Consider the following 19,925-nt stretch of genomic DNA (forward strand, 5'->3'; position numbering starts at 1 on the left):
CAGTGGAATATTACTCAGCCATCAAAAAAGATATCATGCCATTTGCGGCGACATGGATGGAGCTGGAAGGGATCATGTTTAGTGAAATAAGCCAGAAAGAAAAAAGGAAGATAATGGATGGTTTCACTTATAGGAGGAGTGTAAGGCATCAGGAAGGAAAATTTAAAAGTAAAGTAAAAAAATAAAAATCAACAAACAACTATAAACCAGAGACATTCTACAGGGGCTTGGGGAGCGGGGAATAGGATCAAAACTAGGGTGGGAAGAGCGCATGGGACTATGGTGATGGCACGCAGGTGAATTAGTGGCGGGACTTCCATGGGGGTTACAGTCGAGATGAAAAAGCATACATTGTACAAAAATGAAAAAAAGATGTAAAAAAATATGTTTCAATTTTTTACCTGTTTTGTTCACTGATATGTATGTTCCTAGCACCCAGACCAGGGTTTGGAAAACATGTGATCAATGGGAACAAATACTTACTTACAGCAGGAATTTTTAAGAATCCTTCCCCAGTAGACAGACAGACAGGCCCCCTCACTTTAAATGGCAGCTAAAGTAGCCCTTAGCCCTAAAGTTCTTAGCCTAATTTTGTACCCTGAACCCTCTGACTGGCTGAAACCTACGTAATCCTCCTCAGGAAAAAATGCTTTTTAAATGCACAAATACACAGGAAGCTAAAGTCTTGCTTATCAAAATATATTTTAATATTGTGGTTATAATTTACTAAACAACAAGATAATGTGATGGACCTAGTTACTACCACAAGTTCAGAATACTGAATATGAGTGATTTTTTTGAGATAGCGCCAACACATAGTGTGATTCCTCCTGGTGACAAATATACAGGTCTTGCTTACATAACAGTGATTTGGTACCTATGTTCATAATTGAAAGAAATGCTACGCTTTGCTTGAGATTAGTAAAAATTAGGGGTGTTGTTTATTTTTCTTATTTATGCTCATGGATTTCAATAGTGTCTGCCCAAATCTCAACCCCCTGAGAGTTTTACTAGGCTGAGAGGTGGGAGAAAGGAGGATGGGAAATCCCAAAATAAAAATATACTCTGAGTTCATAATAAATTGATACATAGAACAAGTGGATAAGTGGATGTCAGATTATATACCTCAGTGTCAGGACCTTTTGATCATCTATGAACTTGTATAACAGGTAAAGTTAGAATATATGTGTTAAGAAATGGGCTAAAAATGTAATTAATAATATAATTATAGAGCATTTCCAGTGTGCCAGATACTGTGCTAGGGACTTAACAGACTATCATGAATCCTCAAATAACTTTGCAAGAATGGGGGGCATAGCTCCATACTAAACTAACCCACTGGTCACAGAGAAGCCAATTTGGCTAATACTGTACTAGGCTGATAGCAAAGGCTTTATCACTAGAAATTCTCATACTGCTGCATCGAACTTAGCAGGAAGCATAGTAAAACTACATATTGCCAGGGGTGATCAGAGAGATTCTCAGTCAGTTAGAGGCACTGCTCTAGGATTGACCTTTTTCAACAGCCCCCTGGGGTGATTTTGATGCCAGCTGCTTGAACACTGCACTTGGAGAAGTACTGATTTAACGCTGCATCTGGCTGGCTCAGGTCACTGGAGTAGTGTTCTAGGGAAGTGTGTGTGCCCAGTGCCATGTCAGATTTCCCCTCACCCCTAAATGCAGCAGTCCACTCTCACTCTCGTCAGGCTCCTATTATCTCTCCTCCTATTTATCCATTCATCTCCCTAGTGTCTCCCGCACTGGTTCGGTATTGCCAAGTGTTTGTTAACAAAAAGATTGGACAACTGGCGAAAAGAGAGCGGTGGTGATTCAGAGATTTTTCTCAGGCTGGATATCGGAGCATCCTCGCCCCCCCACCCCCACCACCACCAGGCAACCTCCCTAGATTCTTATTTCCTGAGAATGGGGGAGCCCTGCAAAGAATGACACTCAGAATTTAAATCAAACTCTCCCCTCCCCCTCCCCACAAAGAATTCTGCTTATGGCTCATGTAGCCTGGATTTTCCAGGCAGACAGACCCAACATCCTTTTGTGCCAGGAGGCATTTGTGTTTCAAACCTCAGTAAAAAAGGAAAATGACTGCTAAAGGAATAATTGAGCATCTGCGCTTAATCTGTTTGTTTCCTCTCCTGTACCCTGTATCCACACTTAGATGAGCTATCTCCTCAGCCCCGTCCGGGCACAGGAACAGCTGCAAGACACAGGACAATAACTGTGGCCATGAAAGGGACCCAGGGCAGCCCCAGGGCTGCTTCTCTCCCTCTGACCACCCTGCCTTCACCCAGAGACCTCTGCCCCTGCCCGGATTGGGATACTGCTCTTTATTTTGATTAGATGATAATGAAAATACAGATAGGGATGAGAGAACTAAAGCTGGGTTCAAGGAAATTAGACTCAGCTTGAGAACTAATGTAAGGACCGCTCAGTAAAGAGAATGGGATTAATAACATGCTGTAGTCGTAAGGCTTATGGCACACACTGTGTATCGCAGAAGGAAACATCTCTTAATTTTGATAATTCAGAAATTTGTAGTCTAGAACGATTTAGTTAGCTTCTACAGAGGAGTGTGGCTGCGCCATGTGACATTTTGGAAAGCACAGCGGAGTTATTCTGTATTTTATGAACATGTATTTTGTTTTCTTATCAGTCCTTCCCCTATAGACTCCAAATTGTCAAGGTTAACACTATATGCCCAAGTGCTGAATCTGCACTTCAGCAAAATCTAAAAACCTGTTTGTTGAATAAATGAATGAATCACAGTTCTAAAACTGATAATGAGTCCTATATTTCGTGGAAATTAAAAATAAAAAATCACACACAGGGCATTTTTGGATGTATCACTCAGAAGGGTCTAATTTTTTTTTCTGAAGAGTTATAGAGAGGGATGTCCCTGGTGGCCTAGGTGTTAAATATCAGCACTATCACCTCTATGGCCTGAGTTTGATCCCTGGCCAGGGAACTAATCCACATAGGGTAAAGAAGACCTCTCCTGTCGTGCCCACTGCTCCCCTCCAGTATATTTCATATATTTCAATATATTTCCAGTATATTTCATCCAGCTGCCCTGCTCTCCACTCTCTTGGGTGAATCCTCTCCCATAAACCCCACCTTTAGTCTACACTCCAGTTCTTCTACACTATATATATGTGTGTGTGTATATGTATATGTGTGTATGTATGTATATGTGTATGTATATATACATATATACATATAGTGTATATGTATGTATGTATACATGTGTGCATATATGTATATATACACATATGCATATATACACACATTCTATATATATATATAATAGAAAATATATAGAGGATAGCTAGATAGACAGATAGATAGATACACACACAGCTATGTATCTCTCTACACAAAATATAGAGAGAAGACCTGCAGACATCTAAGTGTCCATTTCTCTTCAAATCCTTGTGTGGTTCCAAATAAAGAGCATACTTAAAGCTACATATGATACATATGTATAAATATGATGCTAAAAGGAAAGTGCTTGCCAAGTTTGCGGTGCCAGACGGTGCGAAGACTGCAGAGGGTAGACATAGAACACACTACCAAGTAGGGGAGATCAACAGCACCAACCCTAGCTCCTTTTCCTGTTCAACTTGAAATCTTTTGGAGGAATGGGGGCTTAATCCCTACTAGTGTCAGGGAGAAGCTGAAAATAAATCATGCAGAGGACAAGATTAATGCTCACAGAACAGTAAACAAATGGGTAATAGAATAGCAACTGGCTGATACTTATCAAGATTCGCTGAGACAAAGAACGTGTAAGGATGTGTTCAGTCAGTAGCTGAAGTTCTAAAAGGATGAACTCATGAGTGACCTCTCACATGGTGGAGACTAGATGGAGGGTGGTGTGGGGGGAGGGGGTCCACTCCAACATCAGAATCAAGGGTGTTTCCTACACTCCTATTCAGATCTTCTGGGGGAAATCATGTAGACAGTGAGTGAAAGGCAAGCTGTGTACATTTATCAAGGAGGTTTCAGTAAATTGTATTTTACTCCAATAAAACTCAACTTAGTTTACCGACTTCAGGCCACCATTTTAATGCAAAGTAAAATGCCAAACTCGAGGTCAAGAGGTTCAGAAGTGATATTAGACCAATGGCTTAAAGGGTACCATTTTTAAAAATTATTTAAATTTGAGAAAATTCATTACTCTTCCACTAGGGGAAGCAAACTTTCTCCTTATTCTTTCTAGTTCTTTCTTGAAGAAATGAAAAGTCCAGAAACCATTTTTGGGTTTTTTTCTCGTTTCCAAAAAAAAAAAAAAAGGCGTCAAGCAGTAGACAGTATTGTTATTTAATTCATTTTGAAAAACAAACTCACATGATTGATTTCTTCAGGTCCGCTTACTTGGACCTGACATCCCATGAAGTCCAAATAACTGCATAGATACATTAAAAGGGTTCTGGTGCTGCAGTCACTGGGTGCAGGTAGCAGTGAAACATTCCCAAAACAATCACTAGACATGCAGAATGCCAGCAGAAGCGTGGACCACTCTCAGGGTCTTGCTGTAGGGGCATGAGGCTGTATTTGATGTGCATTGGCAACTGTATAGGACAAGTCAGCTGTATTCAAGGGAACGAATCACCCCCTGTTCCTCGGAACCTAAAGGGGTGTCTTCCCATAAGAAGTGTGTCTTTAATTCCTAAACGTAGGAACTAGATGCTCTTCTGAGTTATACGTATGGCTCCTTCAAGGGTCAAAGCCAAGCTACCGTGAGCATTGAAAACCAGCTGACAACTCCGTTTTACTCCCCAGCACGGAGCAAACACTATCGTTCACTGCATGAATTCAAAAGAATCCCCCACCCCTAGATTTAAGCATGGATGCAAGCCAAGTAAGCCTTGATACCCAGACCTGTTGGATTGTAGCTATGTTGGCGTATCCCGTGTACGAGGTGGAAATGCTTTAGTTTCTCTACCTGATCCAGCTGCAGAAGAGGCTTGGGGCCGCCTGCCTAATGGCCCCTAACCCATGTGCTTATACTGGGATCGGTCCCTAGGTATCTGCACCTGGTTGGCTGTCATTTTGAGGTGGACATGGTAAATCGCCAGTGTCACCACAATGACGAGGCCCAAGATGAGCCCCAAAATCAGGGGCAAAGTTTCCTCTAACTGCTCCCGTTCGTCCACTGGGCATTTATGCTCTGAAATAGGGGGGAAAGAAGAAGAAGAAGAAAAAAAAACAGTGAGCTACTGAAAATAAAAATTCTGAATTGTTAAGTCTCATTAACAATAAAATTATTATTTTAAATAGAGATGAAAAGATTTACAAGCATCCTTTCGGGAGATTTTATTTTTATTTTAAGAAATAATATTTCCTCAACCAAACCTAGGCCCATTCTTTAGTATTTCTGCATAAGACAAAATAAAATAACTAAATAGGGTAACATTCAATTATCAGATTCTTGACAGATGTCGACAAAGCATCCAGATGAATTGTTTGAATTTGCAGAATTTTGGCCTTCAACACAGCCACCATTATGTTGTTATTGCTGATTTGATTTCTTAACTTTTTATTCAAGTGTAATATATGCATAGAGGAGAGCACACAAATACACAGCTATCAAAAGGACTGAAAATATCAAGCATTATCAAACATATGGAACAAATGGACCTTTCACAGCTTGTGGGAAATATTACAATCCCTTGGCAGAACTGTTTTGTAGTTTCTTTTTTTTTTTTAAGCAGTTTTCTTTCTTTTTTTTAAGATTTATTTACTTATACATACAGAAATGGGGTACAGGCCAGAGGTTCAGGGGCAGTGAGAGGCTTCATCAGAGACGGAGCAGGGATGTAGTTTTTTTTTTTCTTTTTTTTTTTTTTTAAGATTTATTTATTTACTCATACAGAACTGGGGTACAAGCCAGAGATGCGGTGGGTGAGAGGATTCACTAGAGACAGAGTGGGGAGCAGAACAGGCAGATCGAAGTACACTGCTGAGGGGAGCAGCGGGCGGGTCAGGAGAGGTCTGCCTCGCCATGTGGATTTCCTCCGGGGCAGGCAGGGATCAAACTCATGCGGAAACGGCTTAAGCTTCTTAGTGCAGTGCTTTAACCCGCTGTGCCACCAGGGAGGGCCCAGGGATGTAGTTTCTTTTAAGGACACATAATACACCTACCGTATAATACAGCATCCATTCCCAGGTATTTACTCAAGACAAATGAAAATATATGGATACATAAAGACTTGAATTGAATACATGTTTATAGAAACTTTATTCATTAGTAACCTGAAATTGGAAACAACCAAAATGCCCATTAAACTGGAATATTCATACAATGGAATGCTAATCATTAATAAAAAGGAGTGCTCTGCAGTGAACAATACAGAATGTGTGAAACAGTTTAGTGAAAGCTGTCAAATACAGAAAAATGCATAATGTATGATTCCACACACAAAGTTAAAAAATACATTTAAAAAATTTAAAAATCTTTGGTGGTGGAAGTCAGTAACGTGCTTACACCTGCCAACAGGCCACAGAGAACTTTCAGGTGTGATGAAAATGTTTGTTTGCTCAGGCCATTGACTCCCTGTGGGAGCTCCGGGCCAGAACAGCAGGTAGATGGGCATCAATGTCTTCATAAAAACCAAGTATTTAAGGCAAGATGAGGGCCCTCCCTGGTGGCGCAATGGGTTAAAATGCAGCACTATAAAGCTATCAGCAGTCACTGCAGCATGAGTTCGATACCTGGCCAGGGAGCTGACCCACATGGTGCAGCAGACCTCTCCTGACCTGACCACTGCTCCCCTCAGCAGACCTCAGCAGTGTATTTCAGTAGGCCTACCTGTTCTGCTCCTCACTCGCAGTCTGGTGAATTCTCTCACCCCCTTTCCCACCTCCACACCTCTGGCCTGAACTCCAGTAATTGCATGCAGAAATACATAAATCTTTAAAAAGCAAAGACAAGATGGGCCAGTAAATGTTATTGAGTGCCAGACCCCTGCAATAATCCCTATTGACAGTCTTTCCTCTCACCTGATAACAGGAATTTTTCTACTCTCCTAAGAATCGAAAAATTGCAGCAAATACACAGATTTTTAAAAACTGCTTACTTAATATATCTGGTTCTAAATTTCTAAACACAAACTGTTTAAGCCCCATAATAACCTTATTAAGTAAATACAGCTGATTCTTGAATGACATGGTTTTGACTCCCGAGGGTACACTTTTATGTGCATTTCTTTCTATTCGTAGGCTTTTTTCTATCCCTGGTTTCATGTTTTTGGTTGGTTGAACCTAAGGAAGTGAAATTGGCATTTCAGGAAGGCCCACTGTAAACTATACTTGGATTTTCAATTTTGGAAAGGAGGTGGGTAACTGGAGGCTGAAGCCAGACTGTTACATGTGGCGCCCCCTGGCGGAGAGCGTGGTGAGGATGATTAGCGCCCGGCAAAATGTGAACAAAGAATTAGAGGGGATGGAGACTCTGCTGAGAAATCCAAGAGGCTACAGAAGCAGACCCCTGAATTCAGCCTTTGGGATGTCAATATTTTCAGATCTTCAGTGATTCCAGGGTCAGACATTCCTGCCCCGCCACGTCAATCTTCCAGAAGGCTGTTTCAGGCCTCTGAAGGACAGGGAGAGGTTTCCAAGCAGCCAAACCAAGAGAAGAAAAGTTCGGAGGCTTTGCAGGTAGACGAGGGACTGAAACTGTTTCCTGCCTTGCTGTTGTTAATAGCCTGGAAGGGAAGCACCTGCAGCTGGGTTCCTCGCTGAGCTACAGGGGCACTGTCCTTGGCCAATTTTAGTGTCCCTTGTTGTGCTGTATCAGTGCTAAACACCAAGACTCCCAAGATGGAGTCTTCTCAACCCTGCTGGCATGGAGCATGTGACAACCAGACAATAGCTAGGATCCAACTCACCAAGACCACAGAAGGCACAACAGGAGTGCTCACAGGAGCTGTTGAGATGCCCAAGGGCAGCGCCAAACAATGGACACTGAAAACAGGAGCTGCCGGCAGCCTAACGACCCTACTTACAGCCAACACACAGCTCAATGTGTGGAGATGACATGGTGGAGCAGGAACTGCTGTCCCCAGAATCTGAAGATCTGAAAATGCTTAAATCTCAAAGGCTAAGCCCAGGGGTCTGTTTCTGCAGCCCTTTGTATTTCTCAACAGTCTCTACCCCCACTGACTCTCTGTTCACATTTTGCCTGGGGCTATTCAGCCTCACCGGCCCTCCCAGCCAGGGGACCCAACAGGTAACAGCCAGCCTTTAGCCCACTGACCACATTTTGCCTGGAGCTATTCATTGTCACCAGAACTCCCCGCCAGGGGGCGCCATATGTAAGTCTTTATCTTTAGCCCCAGGTTACAGGGGGACCACCATCCATATCCCTGGTATTGGTCAGGGGTCAACAGTACTATTATACCCGTTTTACGCTTAAGAAAACGGAGGTATAATGAAGCTAAATTGTCCAGGGATAATTGAAACTCCAACCTGAACTCAAGCAGCCTGGCCCAACAGCAGTGTGGGCTGTGCTTAGCACACCTGTGCTAGGTTTCTGGTCAGGGTCAAGTGGTGACAGCTCTGAACTACTGGCATTCATAGGCTTTCCCCACCCAATGGAGAGCTCTGTATACTGGTGATACCTGATCATGGTTTAGTTTCTGGAAACTCAATGAGACAGATTCTTATTTCAAAGGGACACTTTTGGGAGTGATGTTGTGGTGACTTTTCTTGATTGACGCTTCCCAGGTGTGCAGTCTTCAGTTAATATTTATCAAATCAATACTTCAGTATGATTTCATTTATACCTGAATAAACCCTTTCAAATTAAACATATTTATGTGTATATATGTATGTCTATATGTATGTTTGCATATCTATACACATATAAATCCTCTAATTAAAAAATTTGATACTTTTTTAAGCTTAATTTTCTTTTTTTAAAAAAAAGATTTATTTATTTATGCATACAGAATTGGGGTACAGGCCAGAGGTTCAGGGCAGTGAGAGGCTTCACCAGAGACAGAGTGGGGAGCAGAACAGGCCGATCAGCGAAGTACAATGCTAAGGAGCACAGCAGGTGGGCCGGGAGAGGTCTGCAGCGCCATGTGGGTCACCTCCGTGACGAGGGATAGAACTTGCACCGAAGTGCTGCGGCTATCTTGCGGTGCTGCATCCTTACACATTGTGCCACCAGGGAGGGCCCTTGCTAGGTTTTTACAAGATACTTTGGTAAATGTAAAAGAAGTGTTAAGGGCCTAGTAGTGGTAAACTGAGCTTTGCTCTTACTACAACCAAAGACTGAAAAGGCTAGCCGAGAACTCTGCCACTATTTGATTCATTCCTGATGACTCCAGCACCTTGAGAATTAGCCAGTGGCAAATATACCCACTTGCCAGTAAACAGAAAAACAGTTGTCCAGGGGCCAGGGACAACCACAGAACTATAAAGCCATACCAGACTTTGAAGCTAGCAATGGCGCCTCCTGGGGCAGGGATTTTAACAACAAAGGTTCTTTGTTTTCCTTACTATAGTGCACTCTTGTCTGAGTAATGGTAACAGATCTTGAAGATCTATATATCTGATTTCCTTGTGCTAACCACAAACTCTTATCTTGCTGTTGACCTCTTTTTACCACACCTGGCTTTATGTTAATGAAGGACTGGTTGCCCTGGGAACCAAGCGTTAGGGGGGAAGAGGGGGGGGGGATGATTGGGAACCACAGGTGGTGGAAATTTCAGCCCTTAATATCCAGGGAGGAGATGGCTAGATTTGAGTTCAGTTGTCAAAGGCCAGTGATTGAATCAACCATGCCCGTGTAAGGAAGTCTCCATAAAGCCCCAAAAGATGGAGTTCGGGAAGCTTCCATGTTTGTGAATTGGCAGTGGTACTGGGAGAGCCAAACACCAAGAGAGGCTATGGAAGCCCCGATTTTCCCCATATGTTGCCTGATGTCGCTCTTCCTTCTAACTTTTCCTGAGTTATGTCCTTTGTAATCTTGTAAGTAAGATGTTTCTGAGTTCTGTGAACTGCTCTAGCAAATTGATCAAACCCAAAGAGGATACCTCGACCTACAAAGGCATGGTCCATGGGAAGCACAAAAGAGAAACTGCAGGTGGCGTGGAGGACAGGCAGCCTTGTTAGGACTAAGTCTTTAACCTGAAATTTGATGGTACCTACAGATTAAAAAAAGTCAATTGAGTTGAATGGTTGGGAATTCTGCTGGTGTCAGGGAATGTTTGGTGGTGTGGGAAAAGCGCCCAAACATCTGAATTGATGCCAGAATGGTAGCAACCATAAGTATTATCCTTAAATGGATAATATTTTGGTGTAGTTACAGGGAATAAACTCAATAACCCATGCTGTAAGTAAGAAAGAAGAGAAGAGCATGATGGGAAATTAACACGAAAACGCTGAGTTTCCATCCTCACACACCTCCTTCCAATTAGGGGTCAGTTAAAGGAGAGTCCCGGAGTCCATTCCTTGGAACTTGTGGTAAACACACATGACTGAAACGAAGTTTTACAAAGCAATAACTCTCCGAATGTCATGTGTCTAATAACTGTTCCTTTATTTCATCCTTTTTGACTTAAAATTATTCTGGTCATGACTGCTAAAGCAGAGGTTGTGATGTTTTTCATACCACTATAGCAAAACATGGACCCCTTCTTAGAATAATGTTAATATGTGTGAAAAGTAAAATTTACAAGATTATAAAGGAAACAGATTTTAATTAAATTTAGCTCTCAAAAAAGTTAAATAATTTTGGACACAGCAGTATGTCTATGTCTTTATTGGTACGCAGGTGTATTGACTGATTGCAAAGTCGTTAAATGGTATGTATCAAGATATGCTCTTGCAATGTAAAATGAAAATGTCTATAATTTGTATTGGTGACAAAGTCACAGGTACTGCTAGTGCTACTGGATTTTAGCTTAGTTTATAATAAAAGGCAATGTTAATGCATGCATTAGTAATTAGTGAAAATAAAGATGCAAATTATTCCCGTTGAAATTTATAGGCATCCTGAATTCCATCCATAAACCTTACAGACTCCAGCGTTTTGGACTCCAAAATCCCATGCAAGAAAGTGATAGGGCTCTCCCTGGTGGCGCAGCGGGTTAAACTGCACTAAGAAGCTAAAGCCACTTCCGCAAGAGTTTGATCCCCGCCTGCCCCGGAGGAGATCACATGGTGTGGCTGATAGGGCTCTCCCTGGTGGCGCAGCGGGTTAAACTGCACTAAGAAGCTAAAACCACTTCCGCAAGAGTTTGATCCCCGCCTGCCCCGGAGGAGATCCACATGGCGAGGCAGACCTCTCCTGACCCGCCCGCTGCTCCCCTCAGCAGTGTACTTCGTCGATCTGCCTGTTCTGCTCCCCGCTCTGTCTCTGGTGAATCCTCTCACCCTCTGCATCTCTGGCCTGTACCCCAGTTCTGTATGAATAAATAAATAAATCTTTAAAAAAGAAACTGATTATATAAATCACCGATTATAAAACAAGGATGACCTTACAACTCTGCGAGGGAGAACTGTATCCTTGCCTTAGCCCAGCTAAGCATCTGTTTTTGGATGCTCCAAGACCCTTAATTTCTTATCCACCACAACAGAACTTAGGGTTCCTCATGTCCCCAACTCAGGGTTCTAGAGGGCACACACACACAAAAAAAAACTCAGGTGGTTGATGAATGGCTGCAAGATGCAATACTCAGCCTAGTCATCAAAGAATCAGATTAAGACAGATCAGACAACAGAGAGAGAGTCTGCTGCCAACTGCCAGTTGCCAATTAAGATTCCCTCCTGCCATAAACCAGATACACCCACAAATCCTCACTGACATCAGGATCTGTTTTCTAGTTGCATGTTGGTTTTATTTCCTGTTTTGCTTTGCTCTGTTCAAGATTATAACATTTATTCCCTAAAACAAACAATCAGAGCTCTCCATTATACCCACAAATGAAAAGCATTGAGATGGGTACCACCAATCAAAAGGGAAGTTGTCTAATTTCTCAAACTCCGCTGAAGTCAAAAACTTTTCTGTTGCGAGAGGACAAGGCTTTTGCTGGCTGCGTTTCCCTGAATTGCCTGATGGGGGCGCTAGAAGGAAGTGTTTGCTTTCCTCCCACATTTTCCCTGACTTGGTTTTGAACTCTACATTAGCAAAATCTGTTTGTATTGCGATGAATGGGTTTTGCTGGAATCCAGCAGATTGTCTCACCAATATGTAAGCACTAACAACAACAAAAAAACCACATTTTTAAAAAGCAAGTATTGATTGATGCCATTGTACTTCAGGGGTTTATGTACAGTAAGGTTTATGTATGAGAGCTTTGCATACACTCTTTCCCAGTAGACTATATGCTCCACCAGGGGAGCTCAGACAGACTGGACCATAACTGTAACAGACACGGACAGTGTCTAGTTCCTATGCCCTCCCCACATAGTCCAGCTGATTTGAAACTCCAGAGAGAGTCAATGACTCAATTCCTCATCTCAGCAGTCATGAGAGGTGAATGAAGTGGCCAATAAATTCCAGTTCCCCTGCCCCTCAGGAGGGCTATCTGTGTTGCCTTCTATGCACACCCCTTCCCAAAGGTGCCAGCAGTGTGAGCCCCATGTGCCCACAACGTAACCTGCTCATTCATGGTCTGTATCGTCTTTCTTGCCTCCCACTCTCACTGCCCTCTTCTCCTGCCACTGCAGGCGCTGGCCTTTTAGCGCCCCCATCGGGCCGTGGAGAAAAACTCAGTTAGCGCGAGCTTTGTTCTCTCCCAACAGAGAAGTCTATGGCTTTAGCGGAGCTTGAGAAAGTACACAGCTTCCCTTCTGATTGGTGGCACCCATCTCAAGGCCTGCTAACTCTAAAGTCGAATTTTTACCTATCCAATGATTCAGATAATTCAAAGGAGCATAATTTCAGCTATTTGATGCCTGTCTGCTTTGTATACTAATAGCAGCTGTAATTAAAAGCACCCCTCTCGGCCCTCCCTGGTGGCGCAGCGGGTTAAAGCACAGCACTGAGAATCTAAAGCCACTTCCGCATGAGTTCGATTCCCGCCTGCCCCGGAGGTGACCACATGGTGTGGCACACCTCTCCTGACCCGCCCCCTGCTCCCCTCAGCAGTGTACTTCGTCGATCTGCCTGTTCTGCTCCCCACTCTGTCTCTGGTGAATCCTCTCACCCTCCGCATCTCTGGCCTGTACCCCAGTTCTGTATGAATAAATAAATAAATCTTTAAAAAAAAAAAAAAAAAAAGCACCCCTCTCCCCTCCCTCAACAGCTGCAATCCCCACAACCCCCCAGTGCTTTCTGACACAGAGGTTCTCTACCTGCAGCCAAATGATATCACCTGTTCAGGTAAGGCTTCCTCCAGCCCCTCTCTTACTAGAAGTACTCTTGCTCTCTTCCTTTTCTGGTCCCTGAAGCAACAGAAGCCTCCCTGGAGACTGAAATGCTGTGAAAGATTTGCCTCCTCATGCAAACCTGTCCACACATCACCCAGTAAAGCTTGTGGTTTGTTATCACATCTGATGATCATATGTTTTCTTTGATCAGCTGCAAATCCCTGGAAGCCCCTAGACCATGGGACAGAGCATCACCCACCAAGGTGCCTTCTAGGAATGGAGATTTACTGGACCGGATTCCATGTTAACTTGTCACCACGGCTGTCCATACTGCAGCTGAAGGTTCACATATACACCACAGTGGAGATGTACTGGGGTGATGGAGATGTCCTGGGGAGACTCCCCTGTGTTGGGGAGTAGTGCAGTAGTCCAGCCTGGTGCACTATAGGGATTTGCATAATAAAGACATCAACCCCCAAGGGGGCTGCTCTGAGCCCCTGTGAATGTCCATTAATCCATCTCATAGACACTTCCTAGCTTTTCTCAGAGAGTCTATTAGGCAGCTGTTAAACTGCAGACAGCCAGGTATGATGTATACCCAGGGAACAGGTTCTTCATTAGATGCCTCATGCCATGGATCCTGCTGGAACACAGTCATGGTCCAAACACACCCACACACGAGCCAGCACATGCACGTACCCCTGCAGTGGGCATGCAGAGATCTGACCGGATCCGCCTTCTCCAAGTACTCATGCTCTAATCACACCCAATCAGGTATCAGCAACACACCCAGAGCCTTCTGAGGACTTGTTCTGGGGAGTAGGGGCTGGGCGCTGGTCCTGGAAAAGCATTCTCAAGTGGATTTTTGGGATTCCCCCAAATCAAATAAAATGTCTTCTAAAACACAGTGGGAAGCAGGTGCTGAGATGCACGGAGAGGAGGAGCTAGGAACAAAAGAATCCCAGACACACAAAGGCAATTCGATCCAGTGAGTGATTCTGAATGAGGCTTGGCTCCTCCCAGGAGCCTCAAGGCTTGAGCTCTAGGGCACTATTCTGGAGAGAACATCCTAATTATTACCCAGAAAAGCCTGAGTGAGACAAGTGCAATTTGCCTGTGCTGAACATATATGCATTTTAAAAGGGATACGCCCTCATAAGCTCTCCATGCCTACCCAGCAATTGCTCCAGCTAGGACCTGGAAGTGCAGAAATGCTGCTTTTCAAATAAAAGATTATTAAGTCCATGTCATGAATCTAACTCATTTCTAAGAAAGTAGCCCTAGTTCTTATTCAGTAATTACTCATATTTTGAACACAATTCTAAGTATTAATGAGATTTGATTTCTTAGTCCATAAATGACTCCAAGCAACAATTTGGAAATTGCCCAGACTGGGTTAGGGTGACATTGTGCTCAGGAAATAATAAAAACAGCAACTACCACCCAATTTTACCAAACAATACGGTGCCCACGAACATCTGACCAGCAAAAACCAGAAACCAATTAGAGACTATTGAAAGTACCTATGCAAACCAAAAAGCACCCACAGTCAGGGTTCTGGGGGCCAGTTGTGCACAGTCCAATATTTTCATAATGAATTCCCGTTGGTCACCAACCGTATGCCACTTTCCATTTAGTTATTTATATTTACTACTTTCAGTCTAAGAAAAATACTGACTGTTACAATTTATAAATACTTCCATTAACTATATTCCCATTAAAGAGATTTCTAAGCTCCTGACAGAGTTTCCTTTCAATTTTGTATAAAATAAATTAAAATACAATAGCACCCTTCCGTGAGGACAGGTAATTATGCTCCCGCTTTCCCAAATACATTGAATTGAGATTTGCCTGGTGCTTAAGCATTTGGAGGTCTCCATTAATTGTGGACACAGCCTCAGAATATGAATTCAGCCAAGCCAACATTAACAGGGCATCTGTCATGTGCTAGGCACTGTATTAAGTTCAAACAATGCAAGATGAACATAATAAGCAGATCTGTTTGTCAAAAACAGTTTAATTTAGGACTCTAAATCATCAGCATAACCTTGGGGCCTGGGGGCAGGGTGGGGGGGACTGGATTCTATTCAGTATAGTATGAATGGAGGAGTCATTTTGAAGGCTAGGTGCCTTGGGAAACATTTGTGAGTGACATAGTAGAGGCTCCAAGGTATCATGTACATTTGAATAGTTGTATTCACCTGAGTTTCCCTGACAAAGAAAGACACCCATAAAGTAATCAGAATCTCTCCTCCTTCTTAACTACAAGGAATAAACAGAACATCACACAAGATCTTTCACAACTTTCTGCAGACAAGGCAGAGAACAAATAAGTGGAGGAATTCTCTTACTGCACTCTTGCCCAGTGAAAATTGTTGCTAGACTTGGAGAAATTGCAGAAATGTGAGTTTTCCTAACTCCCTCCCACATGGTGGGATATAGAAAACCAAGACAGTGTGGGTGCCTTGAACCCACTCCTGCTGAATTCTATTTGATCTCCTTTCTGGGATTAGAGTGAACTTCCTGCAGTTTCCTCAGCTTCCACCCCACAGGAAATAGATCAGGGACCCTGGCCTCCTGGGAGCTTCCAGAGGGCTTCGTGGATGACCTCCCCACAAGGGAGAGAGGCTGTCTTCCTGAGTATTTCTCTGTCTCTGTCTCTCTCTGTTTCTGTCTCTCTCTCTCCCCCCACCCCCTCTCTCTCTAACACACACACACACACACACACACTTACCTCTAGTATTCTGGCCACACAAAAACTTAGGTTGACATATATAGTTTTGACAATAGAATCTATAGCTGGAAGTGACTGAGAGAACATGGAGAAGTGAGACCCTTCTATCAAGTCTCTCTAGATAACTGAAATTTTTGTTTGTTTTTTCATTTGGAAGCTTGCATCAAAATTATTTTTTTCCCCAAGCTGACTTTCTTACCTTTCTCCCTATTAGGGTTCCTCCTTTGGAAAAGGAAGAAAACAGTGAAAAGATGAAGGAAGGGAAGGGAAGGATAAGAAGGAAAGAAAGGAGGGATAAAGGAAGGGAGAAGAGGAAAGAAAAGGAAAAAAAAAAAGCCTGGGAGAGAAAGAAGGAAGGTGAGAAAGAGAGAAAGGAAAAGGAAATAAGTGAAAGGTGAAGGCGAGGGGAAGAAAAAAGAGCCCTTGAAGAAAATTGATGCAATTCCCATTTCCTTGTGTTTAATCTTTAAAAAAATGTCAGCGTGAAGCAGAGTCACTTCATCCTAGACAAAACCCAGTTGGTAACAGCCTGGGACCCTTTCACATCCATCCAGAATTCAGCCTTTCCACCCTTCTCTCTCCATTTCCACATCCCCATACCAACCTACCTTCACTGAAGACAAAATCAGAGATGATGTCAAAGGGCTGAATGTGGACAGCGGACAGGATCATGGTGACTGTCTTCTGTGGGTCGCTGGAGGCCAGTGAAATGGTCTGCTGGGCTTGACACTCATAGGACTTCCCAGCTGGTGTAACCAAGGCAGAGAGACGATGGGAGTTGGCCGTGTGCTTTCCGGCTGCAGGGAAGGGCCAAAGCAGTGGTTAGGCCCAGCTCACTGGCAGAACCTCCCTGTTCCTAACGTCTAGATCACATAGTTGCCTCTTGCCACGCAGCACCAGATCCCCTCCCCCCCCCCACCATATTTCCTTGCCATGTTGCCTTGAAGACTCTGGAACTCAAGTGGTGAGGGAAGACAAACACATCATTCTTTCAGATCAGGGCTTCTGAAATTTGGCAGTTCTTTTTGGATAAAGAGACTGATACCTAAAGACATAACACTTTTTACTGTAAGAAAGCTTAAAATGGAGTTTCTAAAGACACAGAACAATGACTTGATTTTTCTTATTTGTCAAGGCCCCCAAAAGAATAAAATAGCTTCCTCAGAAAAGGATAGCTCTGGGGTGGATACCTGTGCATATATACACTGGAGGTCTGTCTCCCACCCCCTTTTTTCTTGTTTAAGCTTGATTTCCCCATCTTTCCTTTTTTTGTTGGGGAGGGTCTAACTTGACTGGGAGGAATGTTTGACTATGAATCATAACAAAGAGGAGAAACTGTCTTTTGTCTTGTTATAATAAGGAAAAGGGGGGAGTTATGTACTCTTGTGTTTTCAGTAAAAAAATTTTTCCCAATCCAGGTACCTTGTGATCAAGTCCTCATTATGAATAAATCAGATGATAAGATTAATAAATGAATTTAACTGCCCTGCAGAAAAGCTTTACATTAGTATTTGGAGAATGGATGTTCTTCTTGACATGATGTTATTGGAGGACCTGGGTGAGTTGTTGGATGGATGGGCAGGAAAAGCTACTAAATTAGGACGCTGTTCAGAATCTGCTCTGGGGTGACTGCAGTCCATGACTGGGGACTGCGTGTGAGTCCAGTTGCCATGCGCAAAAAGACAATGAACCCCATCAGGTCCTAACCAAAAGGAACGCTTGCTACACCTTGAATTGTAGCGCAGGAGAAGAAACAGCAGATGTTGAATAAATAAAAATACAGCGTTGCCCTTTTCTGACCCTTTAAAGGACAAGTCCTCAGAGGCCATCAAGAAACACAGGCCCTTAGACCATATCTCTTCCAGGATCAGGCCATGGGTGGTAACAGGCTGCTCCTGGAACTCAAGAATCCTTATGCATCTTAAGAATCAGACCAAGGGAGTCACAGCTGTTCAGCCTCCTCCACCCACAGACTAGGCGCAGGGCAAATGTGACCTAGGAGCACAAAGCCTGGATGGGTTTCCAAATCCCCTCCAAGTCCTGCTTCATTCCCCACTGCTTCTGTGCTTGCTCAGGCTCCCTCTCTAATTCGACTAGCCACTACTCCGCTACTCACCAGTGACTGCGTCTTTAAAATGGGTCTTCTCCGAGGAGTCATAGACAAACTGGACCTTGCTCAGCCTCCAGGTCCCCTCAGGTCCCTTGGATGTGTTGTGACTCTCCTGCAGAGCAGGAAGGCAAGTGTCAGCAGCCCTATCGACTTCTGGGTGGGGAGACTTCTGGGTGGGGACACCGAAGGGCTGCCTCCGCCCACACACCCCCAGATGCTACTCCTCCTTCTGAGGGCCCTGCTACAGTTACCTTTACAAAAAGCATTTTGAGTGCGTATGCTCGATCCACCCAGAACACCTGCAGCTCCGACTCGTTGTGGCCACAATGGCCCTTCACCTCAGCTCCCCGGGTCAGTGAGATATCAGCCTGTTCCGTGATCAGCTGAGAACACAGACGCCCGGTACCCCTCAGCAGCCCGACCCAGATGGGGGCTGTAAAGGGCTGCGTGTCCAAACTCCCGGTTGCACGCCTGGGCCTCCTTTGCTTGCGCGCGCTCCCGGGTCCCGGAACATGCGGTTAGATGCTCTACGTGCAGACCCGCCGTTAAGAAAGCAGAGAGAGAGGGGAGTTTACTTTCAAAGCAGGCAGAGCGAGCAGAAGGCGTAACAAGCCGGAACCCCCATGCAGCATTCAGGAGCAGCCTGCAGGGGTGCCGGGGGAAGGTGGACGACCCAGGTCTTCATAGGGCACTGAAGGAGGTGCCCTTCGCCCCTGGAGCCCTAGGAACAAGCTGGGAGAGAAAAGGTTCCTTACATCGACATAATTGCTGGCCCACACATCATAAGGAACAATAAATTTGGCTGCAAACTCTGCCATCAGACACGTCGTCCCGTTTTCCCGCACCACAAATATATCTTTTTCAGGGTTAGTGGAAAGACCTGAGAGATTTTCCACTTCTTGTTCTGCCATGATTCGAGCCATTGTATCTGAGGGGAAAAAACATTCTGTCGGTTCCAGGCTCAGCAAGCCCACGCGTCTGGGGCATAAGAGTGGAGAGATCATGGTCTGCAGATTTTGGGGTGACAGAGTTCCTTGCCTACTGCTTTGCGCTCTGCGAGCCATTTCTCTAGCCCAGCGCCAACAAATTCGAATCCATTGCTGTATATTTATAACAAAAATTTAAAATCTAATTCGAAATCCTTATTGATTTGTAATCCGGTTGACTTGTATCTGAGGTTTTTAACCCAGATCTTGCTTGCCAATGCTCTGGCCCCATGAAGCAGGACCTAGTGTATTCTATGTGGGATACGCTATACAGGTGTGCGGTTCTTTGGGGGAATCCCTGGCACTGGCGGGAAGACCCACTGCTCCCCGCTCATAGCCGCCCTCCTCCCCACCACCGCACTCCCATCTCCTCGCAAATCCACAAAAACACACAGGCTACATTTTGACCTTAAGCTATTCACTTTACATTCTGGTTCTATTTTCTGCAAAGAGTGTGCCCTGCTTTCGCGGATGCCGAGACGCTACTCACGCAACAGCATCAGGAGAACTCCAAGTCTATCCACACTGGGAAAGGCTCTTCCTCGGAGATCCATGCTCACCGTGCAGCGAACGAGACCAGCAGTGCTGCTGCAGAGGCCACCCGAGAGGGAATCCCTCAAAGTCGCCGCTGGAGTGAGTCTGGGCGAGCGAGGGGCGGGGGCACTGAAAGGGAGGAGGGAAGGAGCGTGTGTTCTCTAAGCGCTGGCTTGGACTAGGTGTAGGATGCCGCACAAACGGTTGCAGGCCGGAGACAGCT

General features: G+C 44.3%; 1 protein-coding gene across 2 annotated transcripts; it reads right to left on the reverse strand.

Annotated features, from left to right (window-relative positions):
• Positions 1-5,006: 5,006 nt before the first annotated feature.
• LAMP5 (lysosomal-associated membrane protein family, member 5) lies at positions 5,007-19,722 on the reverse strand. 2 transcript variants are annotated; one of them, XM_004687174.1, is made up of 6 exons: positions 19,659-19,722; positions 18,938-19,110; positions 18,434-18,565; positions 18,189-18,294; positions 16,681-16,869; positions 5,007-5,185 (listed from the first exon to the last, which is right to left on the reverse strand). In XM_004687174.1, the coding sequence occupies exons 1-6, from the start codon at positions 19,720-19,722 to the stop codon at positions 5,007-5,009; spliced, it is 843 nt and encodes a 280-aa protein (XP_004687231.1). The 2 variants fall into 2 exon arrangements, with proteins under 2 accessions (XP_004687231.1, XP_004687232.1); XM_004687175.1 differs by lacking the exon at positions 18,434-18,565.
• Positions 19,723-19,925: the final 203 nt, after the last annotated feature.

The sequence above is a fragment of the Condylura cristata genome, unplaced genomic scaffold, assembly GCF_000260355.1.
Source record: "Condylura cristata isolate star-nosed mole 26May11 unplaced genomic scaffold, ConCri1.0 scaffold00022, whole genome shotgun sequence".
Lineage (NCBI taxonomy): Eukaryota > Metazoa > Chordata > Mammalia > Eulipotyphla > Talpidae > Condylura > Condylura cristata.

What these genes read in the sequence shown, in the direction of transcription:
- LAMP5 (XM_004687174.1), bottom strand. Translation starts at nt 19,722, where the DNA reads ATGGATCTCCGAGGAAGAGCCTTTCCCAGTGTGGATAGACTTGGAGTT. An exon ending in TCAAAATGCTTTTTGTAAAG is followed by an intron (nt 18,295 to 18,433) that starts GTAACTGTAGCA and finishes CCTGCTCTGCAG; the next exon opens with GAGAGTCACAACACATCCAA. An exon ending in TGATTTTGTCTTCAGTGAAG is followed by an intron (nt 5,186 to 16,680) that starts GTAGGTTGGTAT and finishes CCCCTATTTCAG; the next exon opens with AGCATAAATGCCCAGTGGAC.